This window comes from Aptenodytes forsteri, unplaced genomic scaffold (assembly GCF_000699145.1).
Source record: "Aptenodytes forsteri isolate BGI_AS27 unplaced genomic scaffold, ASM69914v1 Scaffold309, whole genome shotgun sequence".
Lineage (NCBI taxonomy): Eukaryota > Metazoa > Chordata > Aves > Sphenisciformes > Spheniscidae > Aptenodytes > Aptenodytes forsteri.
The window spans coordinates 5,895,850-5,909,075 of NW_008795857.1; the positions used below are offsets into that span (position 1 = coordinate 5,895,850).

General features: G+C 35.9%; 1 protein-coding gene across 1 annotated transcript in view; it reads left to right on the plus strand.

Annotated features, from left to right (window-relative positions):
* The first annotated feature begins 380 nt into the window (after positions 1–380).
* STRN (striatin) overlaps positions 381–13,226 on the plus strand; it is a 56,453-nt gene continuing 43,607 nt past the window's right edge. Inside the window, exons 1-4 of the mRNA XM_019473247.1 lie at positions 381–447; positions 778–881; positions 8,401–8,474; positions 11,632–11,710. Of these exons, the coding sequence (XP_019328792.1) occupies positions 853–881; positions 8,401–8,474; positions 11,632–11,710 (182 nt within the window). The 5' untranslated portion in view covers positions 381–447; positions 778–852. The remainder of the gene's footprint in view (positions 448–777; positions 882–8,400; positions 8,475–11,631; positions 11,711–13,226) is intronic.

Here is a 13,226-nt window from a genome sequence, read left to right on the forward strand (position 1 = left end):
GGTACTTCTGCCTTTATGATTAGGAATGAGTATCTTATATATCATCATTTTCTGTTTAAAGGAGATTTTTCACAGGCAGCTAAATACTTATTCTCTGCTGGAAGTCGATAAAGGTTAGGTGTCTGTTTTCCACTTGACTTTTATTTACTTCTATACCATTTATCTCCTCGTCTCCCTCACCAAAATACTTTCCCTGTTTTCCATTTTTTCTTTCTCTTAATTGCAGTATTTCTGGAGAGCTTTCTTTAACCTATTTTAGTAAGTATTATAATTAACACTTGGCACTGTATTACAAACAGGGTTTTATTTTTCTTTTAGCTGAACATGCTGTACTTCAGTTCTTTGACTAGTATCATGTATCTAACATGTATCTATAGAACAGTACACTAACTATATACTACTTCAGTCAGTGAGCAGAAATACTTTATCCTCTTCTGCTTATTGTTGGTAAAAGCTTTTTTCTGCTGAAGGCTTTTTGTACGCTTGTTTTATCTATTCCTTATCCTTTATTGAATGTTTAGCCAAGAGAGGAAATAAACCCTGTCAAACAAACTAAAATTGCTTTATTTCTTTTCTTTTTTTTATCTGTAATGAGCATGCACTTTAGAAGGCTTATCTATGCAGTGTTTTGTCTAAGTGTTTATGAAACACAGTAAGCCAATTTCTTTTGAACTGTACAAATAATAATTTTTAAAATAACTTGGGGGAGACACACTTAAGAGCTATGCTGAATGGTTTTGAGGAAGCAGATTCTAAACTGAACACTTCCTTTTGCAGGCCCAGATTGCCTTTCTTCAAGGTGAAAGGAAAGGACAAGAAAATCTGAAGAAGGATCTGGTGCGAAGAATCAAAATGCTGGAATATGCGCTTAAACAGGAAAGGTATGCTGCTTTAGTGATGAGTACGTGATGAAGAAATTCTGAAGACAGATACTTTCTTTTGCCTTTGTATTTGACAAAAACAAGAAATACTTCTTCTGTATATATTCAGATCTCAAACTGACAAATATTATTATACTAAATAAACCTAGTAGTCTAAATGTCCACATTATGGTAAAAACAATAGCTAACATAGTATGGCTCCAAAAATATGCAAATAAAACCCACGGTTGATCAATGATGAATACTTTTTCCTTGGTAAAATTCCACCTAACTGTATAGATTATACCCCAGAATTATAGTGTATTCACTTTTTATTCAAAGTACTAGCTTTGTTTAGCAATCTCTGACAGCTGAAATCTTGAATAACTGTCTTCAGTCTAATAATTACTAGTTTTTAATCTTGCTAAGTTTTTAGTCTTTTCAGTATGATAGACTCTATAGGAATATCTTCTGGAGGCTAATTGTGTGAGGACTGAAAAAATGTTCGTGTTTACCAGTTAATCAAATGTCTGTTTCTTTGTTCATGGGGATATCAGTAGAAGTCCCCAGTCTACTTTACCATTTTATTCTTACGTATACTTTCCTGTTGTTCTAATCTTTGAGGCAGACAAATTGTTTTTTTATCATGTTTCCAGAAGTCTTTCTGTTCAACTGATTTATTTTAGGCCAAGTTTAGTTTTAAAATTGTTTTTATTAGCAAAATGTCTTTTAGAATTCTTGACCAAAGAGTGTATTTATGGTACTACTGCAAAACAATCATTGCTTACATACCATTTTCCTATCAGAGAATTCCTACTTCTCTTTAATAAAATATTAATAAAATAAACCTCTTTTAAAGAGTTTGTATTAGTAGAAGTAAGATTAGAAATATACACATGCAAATGAGGAATAGGATATTGCAGCTAGATAATTTAAAAAGGACGCTATTAGTTGTACATCACTGTATTGCATTTAGATTTGCTCATCTTACATGGGCTGCTTTAGCACGAGACATGCCTTGCACCATCCAGTTTGACTCTTTCCAATAGCAACCAGTTCATCTGTTAACATGGAGCTGCAGCCAATTTCCTGGCCAGCAGTAGCCTCAGGGTTCCAGCATACTTGCTTCCCCTTTGGGAAGTTCTCGGAGGAATGCTTAAGGTAGATACCCTTTTTGCCCAGGCCTTGTTATGGCACTGATGTTATACCAAATAGCACAGAAAAATATCAAATGTGTGCATAATGGAGATTGCAACTTACAGCCGTGGAAAGGCTTATATTTGAGGTGTGATTATAAAGATTTGAGTCACTTTAAAAGAAGACAGAAGCAATGGAGTACATTCTTGTGCAGTTAAAGATATGCTCTAAGGTATATAAATTCAGTAAGATTTCTTGTATTTCAAAACTGAGGGAGCTATTCCTGATTACTTAGGGATATCTCTAATACTTCATGTTCATAACCCAGATAAATTAGCAATTTATCTAAAATTATCAGACTATGTAAATACATTTCTGTGTGCTATCAGAGAAGCTTTGTAAGATTTAAAAAAAAAAAAAAATGAAAAACCAAACTTCCATATGGCTAGTGAAAGTGTCCCCCAGTTGCATTCAATAAAATCCATCTCAATTAAGACATTTAAATCCTAATGCAGCAGTCACTGTCAGGATTAGGAAAAAATACCCGGTGGTTTCTTATTAGCAGTTATTACATAGGTATCTTTTATCTTTTCTTGTATTTTTTTCTGCAGTGTATGGTATTAGGCTCGGTTATTCAGGTCAGTAGACTACAGTCAGCTGATCCGATCCAGTCTGACAGTTTCAATATGGATGTGCAATGGTTTTTAAAGTAGATGTGATGCTTGTGAATGGTGTGTGCTGGAGACAGCTATTTATGAGTTTGTGGTTTTAAAGAGCAGTATTATTTGCCAGTTTCTGAAGAAACTATCTTGTATTTCTGCTGGAAATGTCTCCCAGCAAATGTTCTTGCTTGATACTTAAAAGAATCTCAACATACTGAGCTTGGAAGCACTGCTCTCTTTCCCAGCATTTTCCTAAATCAGCTGTCGGCCAGGTCAGGCAGTAGTCAGTTGGGATGCTGGCTGTTTCCACTGGGATCTCAGAGCTGGAAAATGAGATCCTACAAGGGAGGAGGAAAGCGTTTCTGGTCAAGTTAGGGGAAGGGTGGTGTGGGTGAGAGGGAGCAGGGAAGCATTCCTGCGTTCCTTCATTTCTGCCCTGGCCTTGCAGCACACCAAATCTTTCTTAGCTAGATAAAATAAGTTATGAGTAACGGGACAGAATATGAAGTTGTGGCCCAGAGTAGTCTGTGTTCGCAATGCTCTCAGGAAACTGAGAGCAAGAAATGAGCAACACTGGTTTTCTCAGATACATGCTTTCATGAGCTGCTGTTCTGTATAGTGGGTGTTCAGCATTTCTTTTATCAACCAAATGTTTTCAAAGTTTACTGTAAACAAACAACTTCGGAAGCATTGTCATTGTTCTCTATTTCATGGCACTTATGTAATTTTATAGTGGGTAAGGTAGAAAATGAGTTTTACTTACAGATTATCATGTTTTTCTGACAAATTTACTTTAATGTTCGGTCTTTATGTTAGTAATTGTAAGATTACCTTTTTGTTGCGTGTATAGGAAGCCCAGTTATTTCTCCTGAAGAGTCTTAATACACTAAATAGCAAAGAGCTTAGAAGGAGGTAGTTAATAGTTAAGCACTATTATTTGTTCAACAGCAGTTTTGATGTAGTTTTGCCAACATCCAGTAGATTGCAGTGTGAGGCTGTTCACAGTTGAGGGTTACTTTTTATTACTTTATCAATACTTGCTCCACCACCGGTAAATTGCATTGTTTCCTCTGGATTTTCAGGAACTAGCTGAAATGTACTGTTCCTCTCAAGTACGTGTCCTAATTTATCTAGTCTAGCTCATTTCCTGTCCTAACATATTTTAACCAAAGAACTAGACTCCTGAGCCATGTCTCTAGAAACACTTGATTTAATTTTATGTTGTTTTCTGCACTGGTGTGTCTGATCAGCATAAGGCTGGCGCCTTCTCCCCTGGGTAGAATATCTTGCCGTGCTGTTCCTGGCAGTCGTTCTTGTTTATGTCTCTTGGTTTGGCGGCAGCTCCCAGATCTTCTACGGATGTTTTGGCAGGCTCCCTCAGCACAGCTGGATCAGATGCTTCAGGTCTGGAGACAGATATTTCCAAGAAATAGTGGCCTTTTTTGATTGGGATCAAACTTGTTTCTGTGTGAAGCATTCAGAAAAGTTTCACTGCTCTGTCTTAGGAAATTTAGAAGGATGAAAGCTTTTAGCATTTTCCTAAGCGGCTGTTCAAGTGTTGTGGCAGCCATGTTGAATGTCTCCAAGCGCTGTTTGCATAGAAGACACATAGTTTAAAGAAAATACTACTAATCAAAAAAGGAGAATTGCGTAATGAAGTGCAAAAGCCAGAGCAGTGGTAATGTTCGTACTTAGATCTGAGTGAGGGCATCTACCCTGTAACATAGTTTCACAGCCCCAAAATAGCTTTCTTCCAAACAGCTTGAAGGCTAGTTTTCAGATGGAAAATACCTTCTATAAAGTTGTATCCTTCAGCTAGTTATTTGCAAGTAATTTTTCAGTCTCTGCATACTGTTAATAATTCAGATGTAATTTTTAGAAATTGAAGTTAAATCGTCCAAGTTGAACAAGTTTCAGATAATAAAGACTCATCTTTGTGATTTGTTTCCCTCCTTCTTCCCCTGCTGCAAACCCACTGTCCTTTGTTTTTGACCAGATGATATAAAGGTTGGAGAAACTTTGATTTTTCTTTATATTTATTTGCAGAAAAAATACATTTGCTCTTTTTTGTGATAATAGTATCTCACTGCTGTGATGTGTGAACTAGAGTTCAGCGTGAACTGCTGAGGGCCAGTTTAAAGCTGTTAATAACTGGACTATGTGATTTCTGAAGAAGCAGAGAAATTAAGCATGACAGGTGGGCAGGAGATATTCTGTTATGGTAGAAATAGATTAAATATAAACATGCTAATGGAATAAGCTATATTCAGAATTTGTATAGAATTAAAGTTTCTTTTGTGAGAAGTTTCATAGCCTTTGACTGCAATATGTGTAACTGAATGGTCAAGACTATCCCTTCTAGTCTTGGAGTTGGAATCGTTGTGTTCAGCCCTTTCCTTAGTATGCTTTAGAAAGAAGAAGATTGATTGTGTTTCATACCTGTGACATTTTCAACTGTACCATAAGAAAGTTTCTAATAATAAATCTCATACTTGCTGCCTGAAGAAGTGTAGAAAATATTTCCTTGATGGACTGTTAGCTATCTAGATTGATTTTTTTTTTTTTTTAAATATTCCTCTGGACTTTAGAAGCTGACCATAGCTGAAGGTGAGTTCACTGGGTCAAGTACTCTGAGATGGAATTGAAATATTCCTCTGGACTTTAGAAGCTGACCATAGCTGAAGGTGAGTTCACTGGGTCAAGTACTCTGACATGGAATTCATGTTTCCGTTTCACATCTAACTGGTGTCTTGCTCAGATACCTGAATTTATACTAATTTATTCTAATTAATTCAGGTTTGAGTTTGGCATTGGGTTTTTTGTCATTCTGTGCAGGCAAAGGTCTATGGCTTTTTGTTTTTAACTTTCCCAGCAATATTAAAAATAAGGATTGCTTTTTGGGATTGTCAGCTCTTCAGTGCCTGTCTTTGTTAGGACATGATTCTTCTGCCGTATCTGTATTTCTACTGGTCTCTGCCTGTGATATACAAAGTTAAATCTTCTGAAAGATGAAATCTTAGTCCAGCTTGGCCTTAAAATAAATTTAAGGGACAGTGGTGTACAAGACCATGTAATCTAGGTTATCCTATTGAAGTGAAGAAGAATAACAAAGGCTTTAAAAACTGTTGCATTATGAGGAGGAACCAGGTAAAAAAATCTGCCACTAATAGTTTAGAATGTGGATAAGATGAATAATCTCACTTTGCTGAGCTGATTTTATATTGCCTTTAGCGAGGGGGAAAAATAAGAAGAAAGAAGAATTTTACTGTTGATTTAAGAGGGAAAGAAACTTTAAAAAATGAGCATACACAGATGTAACAGATTGGAATAAATATACTGAGAAGTTTAAAAAAATGCAGGCAGAATTTTTGAAAAATGGATTTTGGAGAACAGGTGAGAGATCTAAGGAATAGGAAATGTATAAGGAATGATCCTTTCGGTTAACCTAGCAAACGTTTTACTTTGGTTCTTAGGGTGAAAATTACTAGCAAAACTTTGATAAGAAAATTAGTGAATGCATAGAGGATAATGGAACTTTATGTAAGACCCATGAGCTGAAAGCAAATGCCTCATGCCACAAAACTAACTGCTCTCTGAAATTATTTGCAGGAATTAAGTAGAGCACAGTATAGGTCACTAATCCAGATTAAAGTGAAGCATTAATATTTGCTCACTGTTGATAAGTCAAATCAAAATGAATTAAACATTGGGGTCATTTGAATCACTGCATAAAAACTTGAAGTTTTTGACAAAGTGTAGTATTTAAAGTTGGTGAGGTAGGTTAGTGACAGAGTAGAGGATTTCTTAGTTCTTGATTAGTCATTACTTTTTATTAGTGATGGGGGGGGAAAGTATACATAGTATCAGTGTTTAACAATAATGAAATGCAATTGTTTTACCAGGGTAACATCTCTCTGCTGGTGAGATGTAGGAAACAGATAGTTGGGAAAGGAAAGATAAATATTTTGACTGAGCATTCAGCTTTAATTTTGTTCTATTCTTGGTTATTCTTTTCTGTACTGACCAAAATGTCTATCCTTCGCTTATCGCTGTTAATACATTTCAATGCACATTTCAAGTGCATTTTCCTTTCCTTGCTGGTTGCTGGTCAGCTGAGTTAGAGCGTAGTGCTCTAGCTCTTGAGGAGGAAGTCAGTTCCTTCATCTGTCTTTGTTGCTACACCTAAGAGGCATTTCTTTATTCTGCACTTACCCTTCTCATCGAGAATTAAATGTTTATTATAATTAAAATGCAGCTGGATTAGTAGGAAACTACTACTGTCGATACTGAACCATAAGAACTACCAAGCATCGTTTCCCTCAGCACCATTTTGTTAGATGTGATTTCTTGATGAAATAGAAAAAGGTAAAAGAAAACAGTAATGTAATGAAGATGTCTGAGAAGCAATCAAGTGCAGGTAACTTGAAAACATTATCTACAGTGGTTCTTGATGCAGTCATTCGAGCTTAGTGAGACTTGCCTCATACAATTATGAAGTGTCACACGCATTAATTGTTTTAAAAACAGATTTTAAGTGGAAGAGTTCCCTCGTGAGTAATGGAGCTAATGAAACCCATTTTCACGGTGTATGAGAGTGTGGGTTTTGGGGTTTTTTTTGTCTTTTGTAGCCTGTATCTTGCTGTCTTACACCTAGCTCCGTACATTTGCATTGGAGCTGCATGTGTGTGCGTGCTAGTTGATTGTCCCACTACTGCCAGGCTGCGTGCCCAGCATTGCCTGGATTCTTCCCTACCTTTTGTTCAGGGTAGGAACTAGTATGAGTGCCTCTTTTCTACCCAGTCTACAGAACTTTATTAGGGAATCAGGTTTTTTTGAGTCGTCTAAATTTTCATGTTTGGCAGAAAACAATCATAGAGACAAAGTTACAGTGAGTGTGAGAGAAGGGGAAGCAGATTGTGAAACTGGCTAAGGCTCTCTTTGCCTCAGTTTCTCTGTTACTGTGTTGTAAGACTACTCTAACGAATCTTTAATAACTTATATGTGCATTTGTAATGCTGTACTACTGTGGCATTATTTTGTGTGTTTAAAAACCTATAGACACTGACCCTGTAGGATGAAGCTTTTAAAATTAAAAAGCATTTCCCTTTTTCTTCTAGCTACTCTTATTGTCATTTTATAGCATGCTTTGTGGGGTTTATTACAGTAGGCCTTCTGTAGGCTAAATATTTTTGGAAGAGAAGTCTCCATTTTAGAACTTGGTCAAGTGGCAGATATAGCAGCTTTAAGAGAAACTCGTGTAGATTGGCTGCTGTCAGTGCTAAATCTCATTTAGAATAGTTCTAACCGAGGGCCTGGTGCTGTTGGAAAGCATGGCATTTTGAAGAATAAAACTAAGGTTTGCTTGCTTGAACTGACATGGATAGTAAAAATATTTCATAGTGATGGCTAAAAAAAAAAGGGGGGATGGGGAGGGAAGCACAGAGTAGCCCATGTTCACAGGGAAGGAACCTTTTCTGTAGCAAGAACATTTTGTAAAATCTGCAGTCTACTGAGCCCTGTGTTTCATCAGTATTCACTTTGCAATTATGTGTCAACCTTGGAAGAAATAATTAAGCAAAATTACACATCTGAAGTCCTGCTGAAATTATTTGATTTGTTTTGTTCCTAGCCTAGAAGAAAGGAGTGGCTCTTCAAGTGAAGACAGGTGACATTTATGTGTTTTGAGATAACCTTTAAATGTGCTAATAGTTTCTTTTTTTTTTTTTTCTTTTTTCTTTCAGGGCTAAATATCACAAATTAAAATATGGCACAGAATTGAATCAGGGAGATATGAAGCCACCAAACTATGATTCTGGTAAGAATTTATTATGAATGAGTTCATTGCTGGCATAAAAGCTTAACTGTGGTTTGTGCAAGTGCTGAAATGATAGTGTTGATAAAATAAGCCACTTAATGGAAGCAGTGAGAATAGAGATAATTAATAAAGACTGTTTTTTACTCTTGTAAAATTAAAAATATATGCTCATGCTCTGAAAGAGACTATTAATAAATCAAATTAATTTAGATTTAAAAAAACCCAAACCAACAAACTGCTTCTGGACAGAATAATTTCTCTTCCTTAGTAATGTGTATGGATGTTTTGGAACAGGGAGATGCTGGATTTATAGCTATAGAATCCTTTTATCTTTGAATAATTATTCTGAATAAAAAGTTAATGGCAAAGGACATGAAATATATAGTACATAATTTTTTGTTCAATTACCTCAATGGTATTCCAGGAGAAAAATAATGAAAGTGCATATTAGACATAAGTGAGAGTTTGAGTGTGGGGAATTTATTTACGAAATTCTAGTGATCATTGGAAATGCATACAACTAACTTCAGGGCTATGCTGTGAGAGGAAAGTTTTTCACCTTCGTCTCTGGAAAGCTGATTTGTTTTTCTAGAGGTTGCATCTCCTACTTCACACAAATGGTTTTAAGCACTGAACTTGAGGAATTAAGAATTTAAATTACTTCCTTTCATCCCTCTCTCTATCTCCCTATCCTTTCCTCAGGAGAAAAAAAAGAAGGGGTACAGAGATCTGGTTATAGGTCAAGCCCTTGAAAGGAGAAGTAATAGGTGATGATTTTTGTATCTCAGTCCCCTGATGCTCCTACTACAGCAACGAAACTAGAACCACCTGTACATAAAGGAAGAATATAGAAAGTCTGCAGACCTCAGTTCTGTCACTTGGTTTGTGGAAGGGATGGTCTAGTTTACTGTCACGGTTAATTCTTATCTCATTGGATTCAGAAGGTCATTAAAAACAAGGAAACAAATGAAAAATCCAACCCCACACAAACTGATGAAACTTTACACCAGGCTTTTCTTGTCCAAGATGTAATGAATTTTTGAGAAATTTTATTTCACATTATTATCAAGATTATTTCCTTAACTGAAGAAATAGTTTAATTTGGTGTTACTAAGTGGAAGACCCCAATCTGTATCTGGATCACTAGAAAACTTTGTCCTGATCATACCAAGATCCTAGACATCCTTGGTTTTTGTAATTTCTCAGGATGCAGCTATAGCACGTTGCTCCAGTTTCCAGCTGAAGAATGTAGTGCAAGGCCTGGCTTGCCCAGCAAAGCCAGTGCAATTAGTTCTGCAAAGTGAACATCAGTGGAATTACCTTTGTTAAAATTCCATTATCCTGATTTATCCCATTGCATTCATACAACTATATATGTAGCTGTCAGAAATGTACACATTTGTTCTATATCAGTTCTGGACTGATTAAAGATACACACTTAAAATAGAAACTTTATCATGCTTCTTTGGAGTTGTCTTTGATAGATACTTACTTGTATGTCCATGTCTCCCCCCTGCCCTGCCCCTGTTTTTCTTGCCCAGTCAGGAAAAAACGTGGAAGTGTTTCTAGTAGTTCATCCAAATGGGTCCTTGTTGTTTGTTTTCTTTATGATCTCTTGGGGAGTCAGTAATACAGTTTAGAAGAAAGAGTTCAACCTCCTGATAAAGGAATGCCTTTTGTTTTTTACTGTTTGTGATATCTTCTGCTATTACTTGCTCGTAATGCAAGTCCCTTCGTTGTCATCTGTAAACTGCTGTTACCACTAGTGGTCATCAGTTTTGAGGAGACTAAGCAAAAGAGAATTCTTGCCCGTATATATACTTAATAGTGCCTTCAGAAGAAGGGTTTTTGCTTTCAAAAGGAATTTTCAGGCAAATTATCTCAGTCATGTTTTAATTCTTATAGACTGAGCTTTGGTAGTTGTGCATTGGGTCCAGCTGTGTTCAGTTGTCTTCAGAAAATCATTGTGCAATTCATTATTTCCTATGGTTGCTATTAAATGGATTTGTGAATTTGAGATGAATAAAATTCATATGGCTCTCCTTGCATGTGAATTCTGATTAGTCTTTGATAGCTTCTTTGGGTGGGTGGTGGTTTTCTGTGTGTGGTGTTAATTCGGTTGTTTAAAGGTAAATGACTTAAGGACAATAGCTTTCCCACGTCACATACCAAATTACTCATAGGATTATACCACAGGTTTTTCTGGTTCTTAATTTTTGTTTACACAAGAAGATTGTTCATCCTTCAGTGTTTGGACCACAAGGGTTTCCAGTTTTGTAGAGGCTTTCATAGATAACAAACCAAGATCTTTTATCTTGGGAAGCATATGCTGAGCCATCTCCTGGAGGGGGGGGAAAAAAAAAAACAAACCACCATCGTGTAGTATGAAGCTATATATGAAATAAATGTGTAGCTGTTGGTTGCCAGCATTCAGATAGGTTTCTCACCATAACAGCCACGTGATTTTTTTGTGGATTTTCCTGGAGTAGTACTATTTAGATACAAATTTATGGTTGTGGAAAATGTGGTGAAAAATGTTCAACAGCTTTTCAGGTTAAAAAATAAACAAACAAACCCTGTTGTAATTTTTTTTTTTCTGCCGCAAAACTAATACAAATATGGATGAATTTAAAGTTGATGTGAGTAGGTCTGTTGGTTTTATGTTGAACCGTCAAATATTAAGGAAATTGGTTGGACAGTAAGATGTAAATAGATATGCTGCAGTTGCATTTGATATTGTTAGCAGTTAAAGATGTTTGTATTCAAACTTAAATTATGAGCAGCAATTATATTGGAAGGTTAATGCAAAAATGGAACTTCAGATTGTCTATGTGATTATGCGCCCTTAAAGAAAAAGGAGTAAGATATGGGGATTTTGGATGTGAGACAGAAGGGAAAGCACTGATGACTAGTGGAACTTGCTGTCATACAGTAGGATGTACCTGACAATCTCTATGTGTACGTAGTACTACAATTACGTGCTATGTGCATTTTTTTCTCTCTTGATCGATTATTGGCACTTTGAATCTTCTATTTTGTTATTAAACCGTATCTAGTCATTTTAAGACAAATTACATTTGTCTATTCAAGTGGATGGGCATCTTTTTAAAAAGTAGGACAAGGAAAAAAATGTTCGTAATTAAATTATCTTTTCCAGATGAAGGGAATGAGACAGAGATTCAGCCACAACAGAACAGTCAGCTAATATGGAAACAAGGACGACAGCTGCTAAGACAGTAAGTGTTGAAAAAAGGACTCAAATAACGAATGCAAGGGAAAAAAATCTGCTAATGAAATGTGATGATGGTGGGTATTTGATTTTTTTTTTTTCCCCGTTAGATTTTCTTTCAAGAAAAGTTAGTGTGTGCCGTGAAGTTCATTCAGCTTCTGCCCTAATTTTCCTAGGTTTTTTGAAAAAATTTTAATATTTCAGAACTTCAGATGAGAAGCCTTGTCAAATCACAAACACCTAATCTCCTTTGCTTTTCTTTCACTGAGTATAATTAAAACAATCTGCTTGGGAGAACAGTGGGTCATGACACTTTGCAATTCTTTTTGCAGTTAAAAAAGCAACACACAAGTAATTCTGTTAAAAGCTATGTAAAATGAAAATAACTGCTGTTGGAGAGGGATAACTTTTATTTTGGCCTGTTCGAGGTGCAGAAGAGAATAATATTCAGAAGGTTTAGACTAGAAGTTTTCTAATTCTCAGTTCATCTCAATGAAGCAAATGTCTGTTAATCTAAATTAGTTTTTGATTTGTGGTCATAATGAGTTAGTTAATTTCCAAGATATTTGATCACATTTTTGTGTGGGTTTTTTTGCCTTGGTTACAACCCTTGGTTTAAATTGAAGAGGTCTCTTAAAGACCTCTCATTAGAGTGTCTCTATCTGTTTTTTCATGCATTTGCCTCATCCCCTATGCTGATAGTTAGATTCTCAGGTCTTCTAATAAGGTAGCAAAACTTGTGCTTTCTAATTCTTTTTGGTGTGTTACAGAGGATTAAATGAGAGGGGAGGGAGACAGTAAGGACAGTCTGGAGCTTATATTAAAGGACCTTTTTCCAAGGAATTATACTAAAGTTAAGTTTGTCTGTTGGATAGCTTGTACATGCTTTTCTTTTGCAAGAGCTCAAATCTTTATTTACATTTAGTCAACATACATGCAAAGTGGTCTTGACTTGGATTAGTGATTTTGAAGACAAGTCATTTCTTCTCAGCCTAATTCATGAACAAGTGACACAGTGTTGAATACAGGGTGCGTATTACTGACGGACTGTGTTTTGCATAGGTGACTTGTTTTGATTTTTATATAGTCAACAATCAGTATTTCTTTCCTAATGTGGTTATGTGGAGGATATTAAATAATTGGAGGAGAATGTTCTTGCAGCAAAAGTGCATGTCCTTGATTTGTAACAGCTGTTATTGTAAAATAGCATTTCCCCTCTTTAGAGTCCTCTAGAATATTGACCATTTAATCAGTCCAGTGCTTTTGAGAAGACAGTGCTATTAACTCCATACTCTAGAGGAAAGGACAGACCAATTTTTACTTTTTTTTTTTTAATTAAAAAAAAAAATCATTATTTCCCCTGTTTCCCCCAAAGGCAATATGGCATATTGATAAGAGCCAACTTTAGACCTTGAGGCTTTCATACAAGCTAGTCCAGGATTCTTGCTGCCCAGCCCTTATATGCAAGACTAATATTTTGCAGATCCATTGCAGAGTTACGGAAAAGGCAAGACAAAGATTTT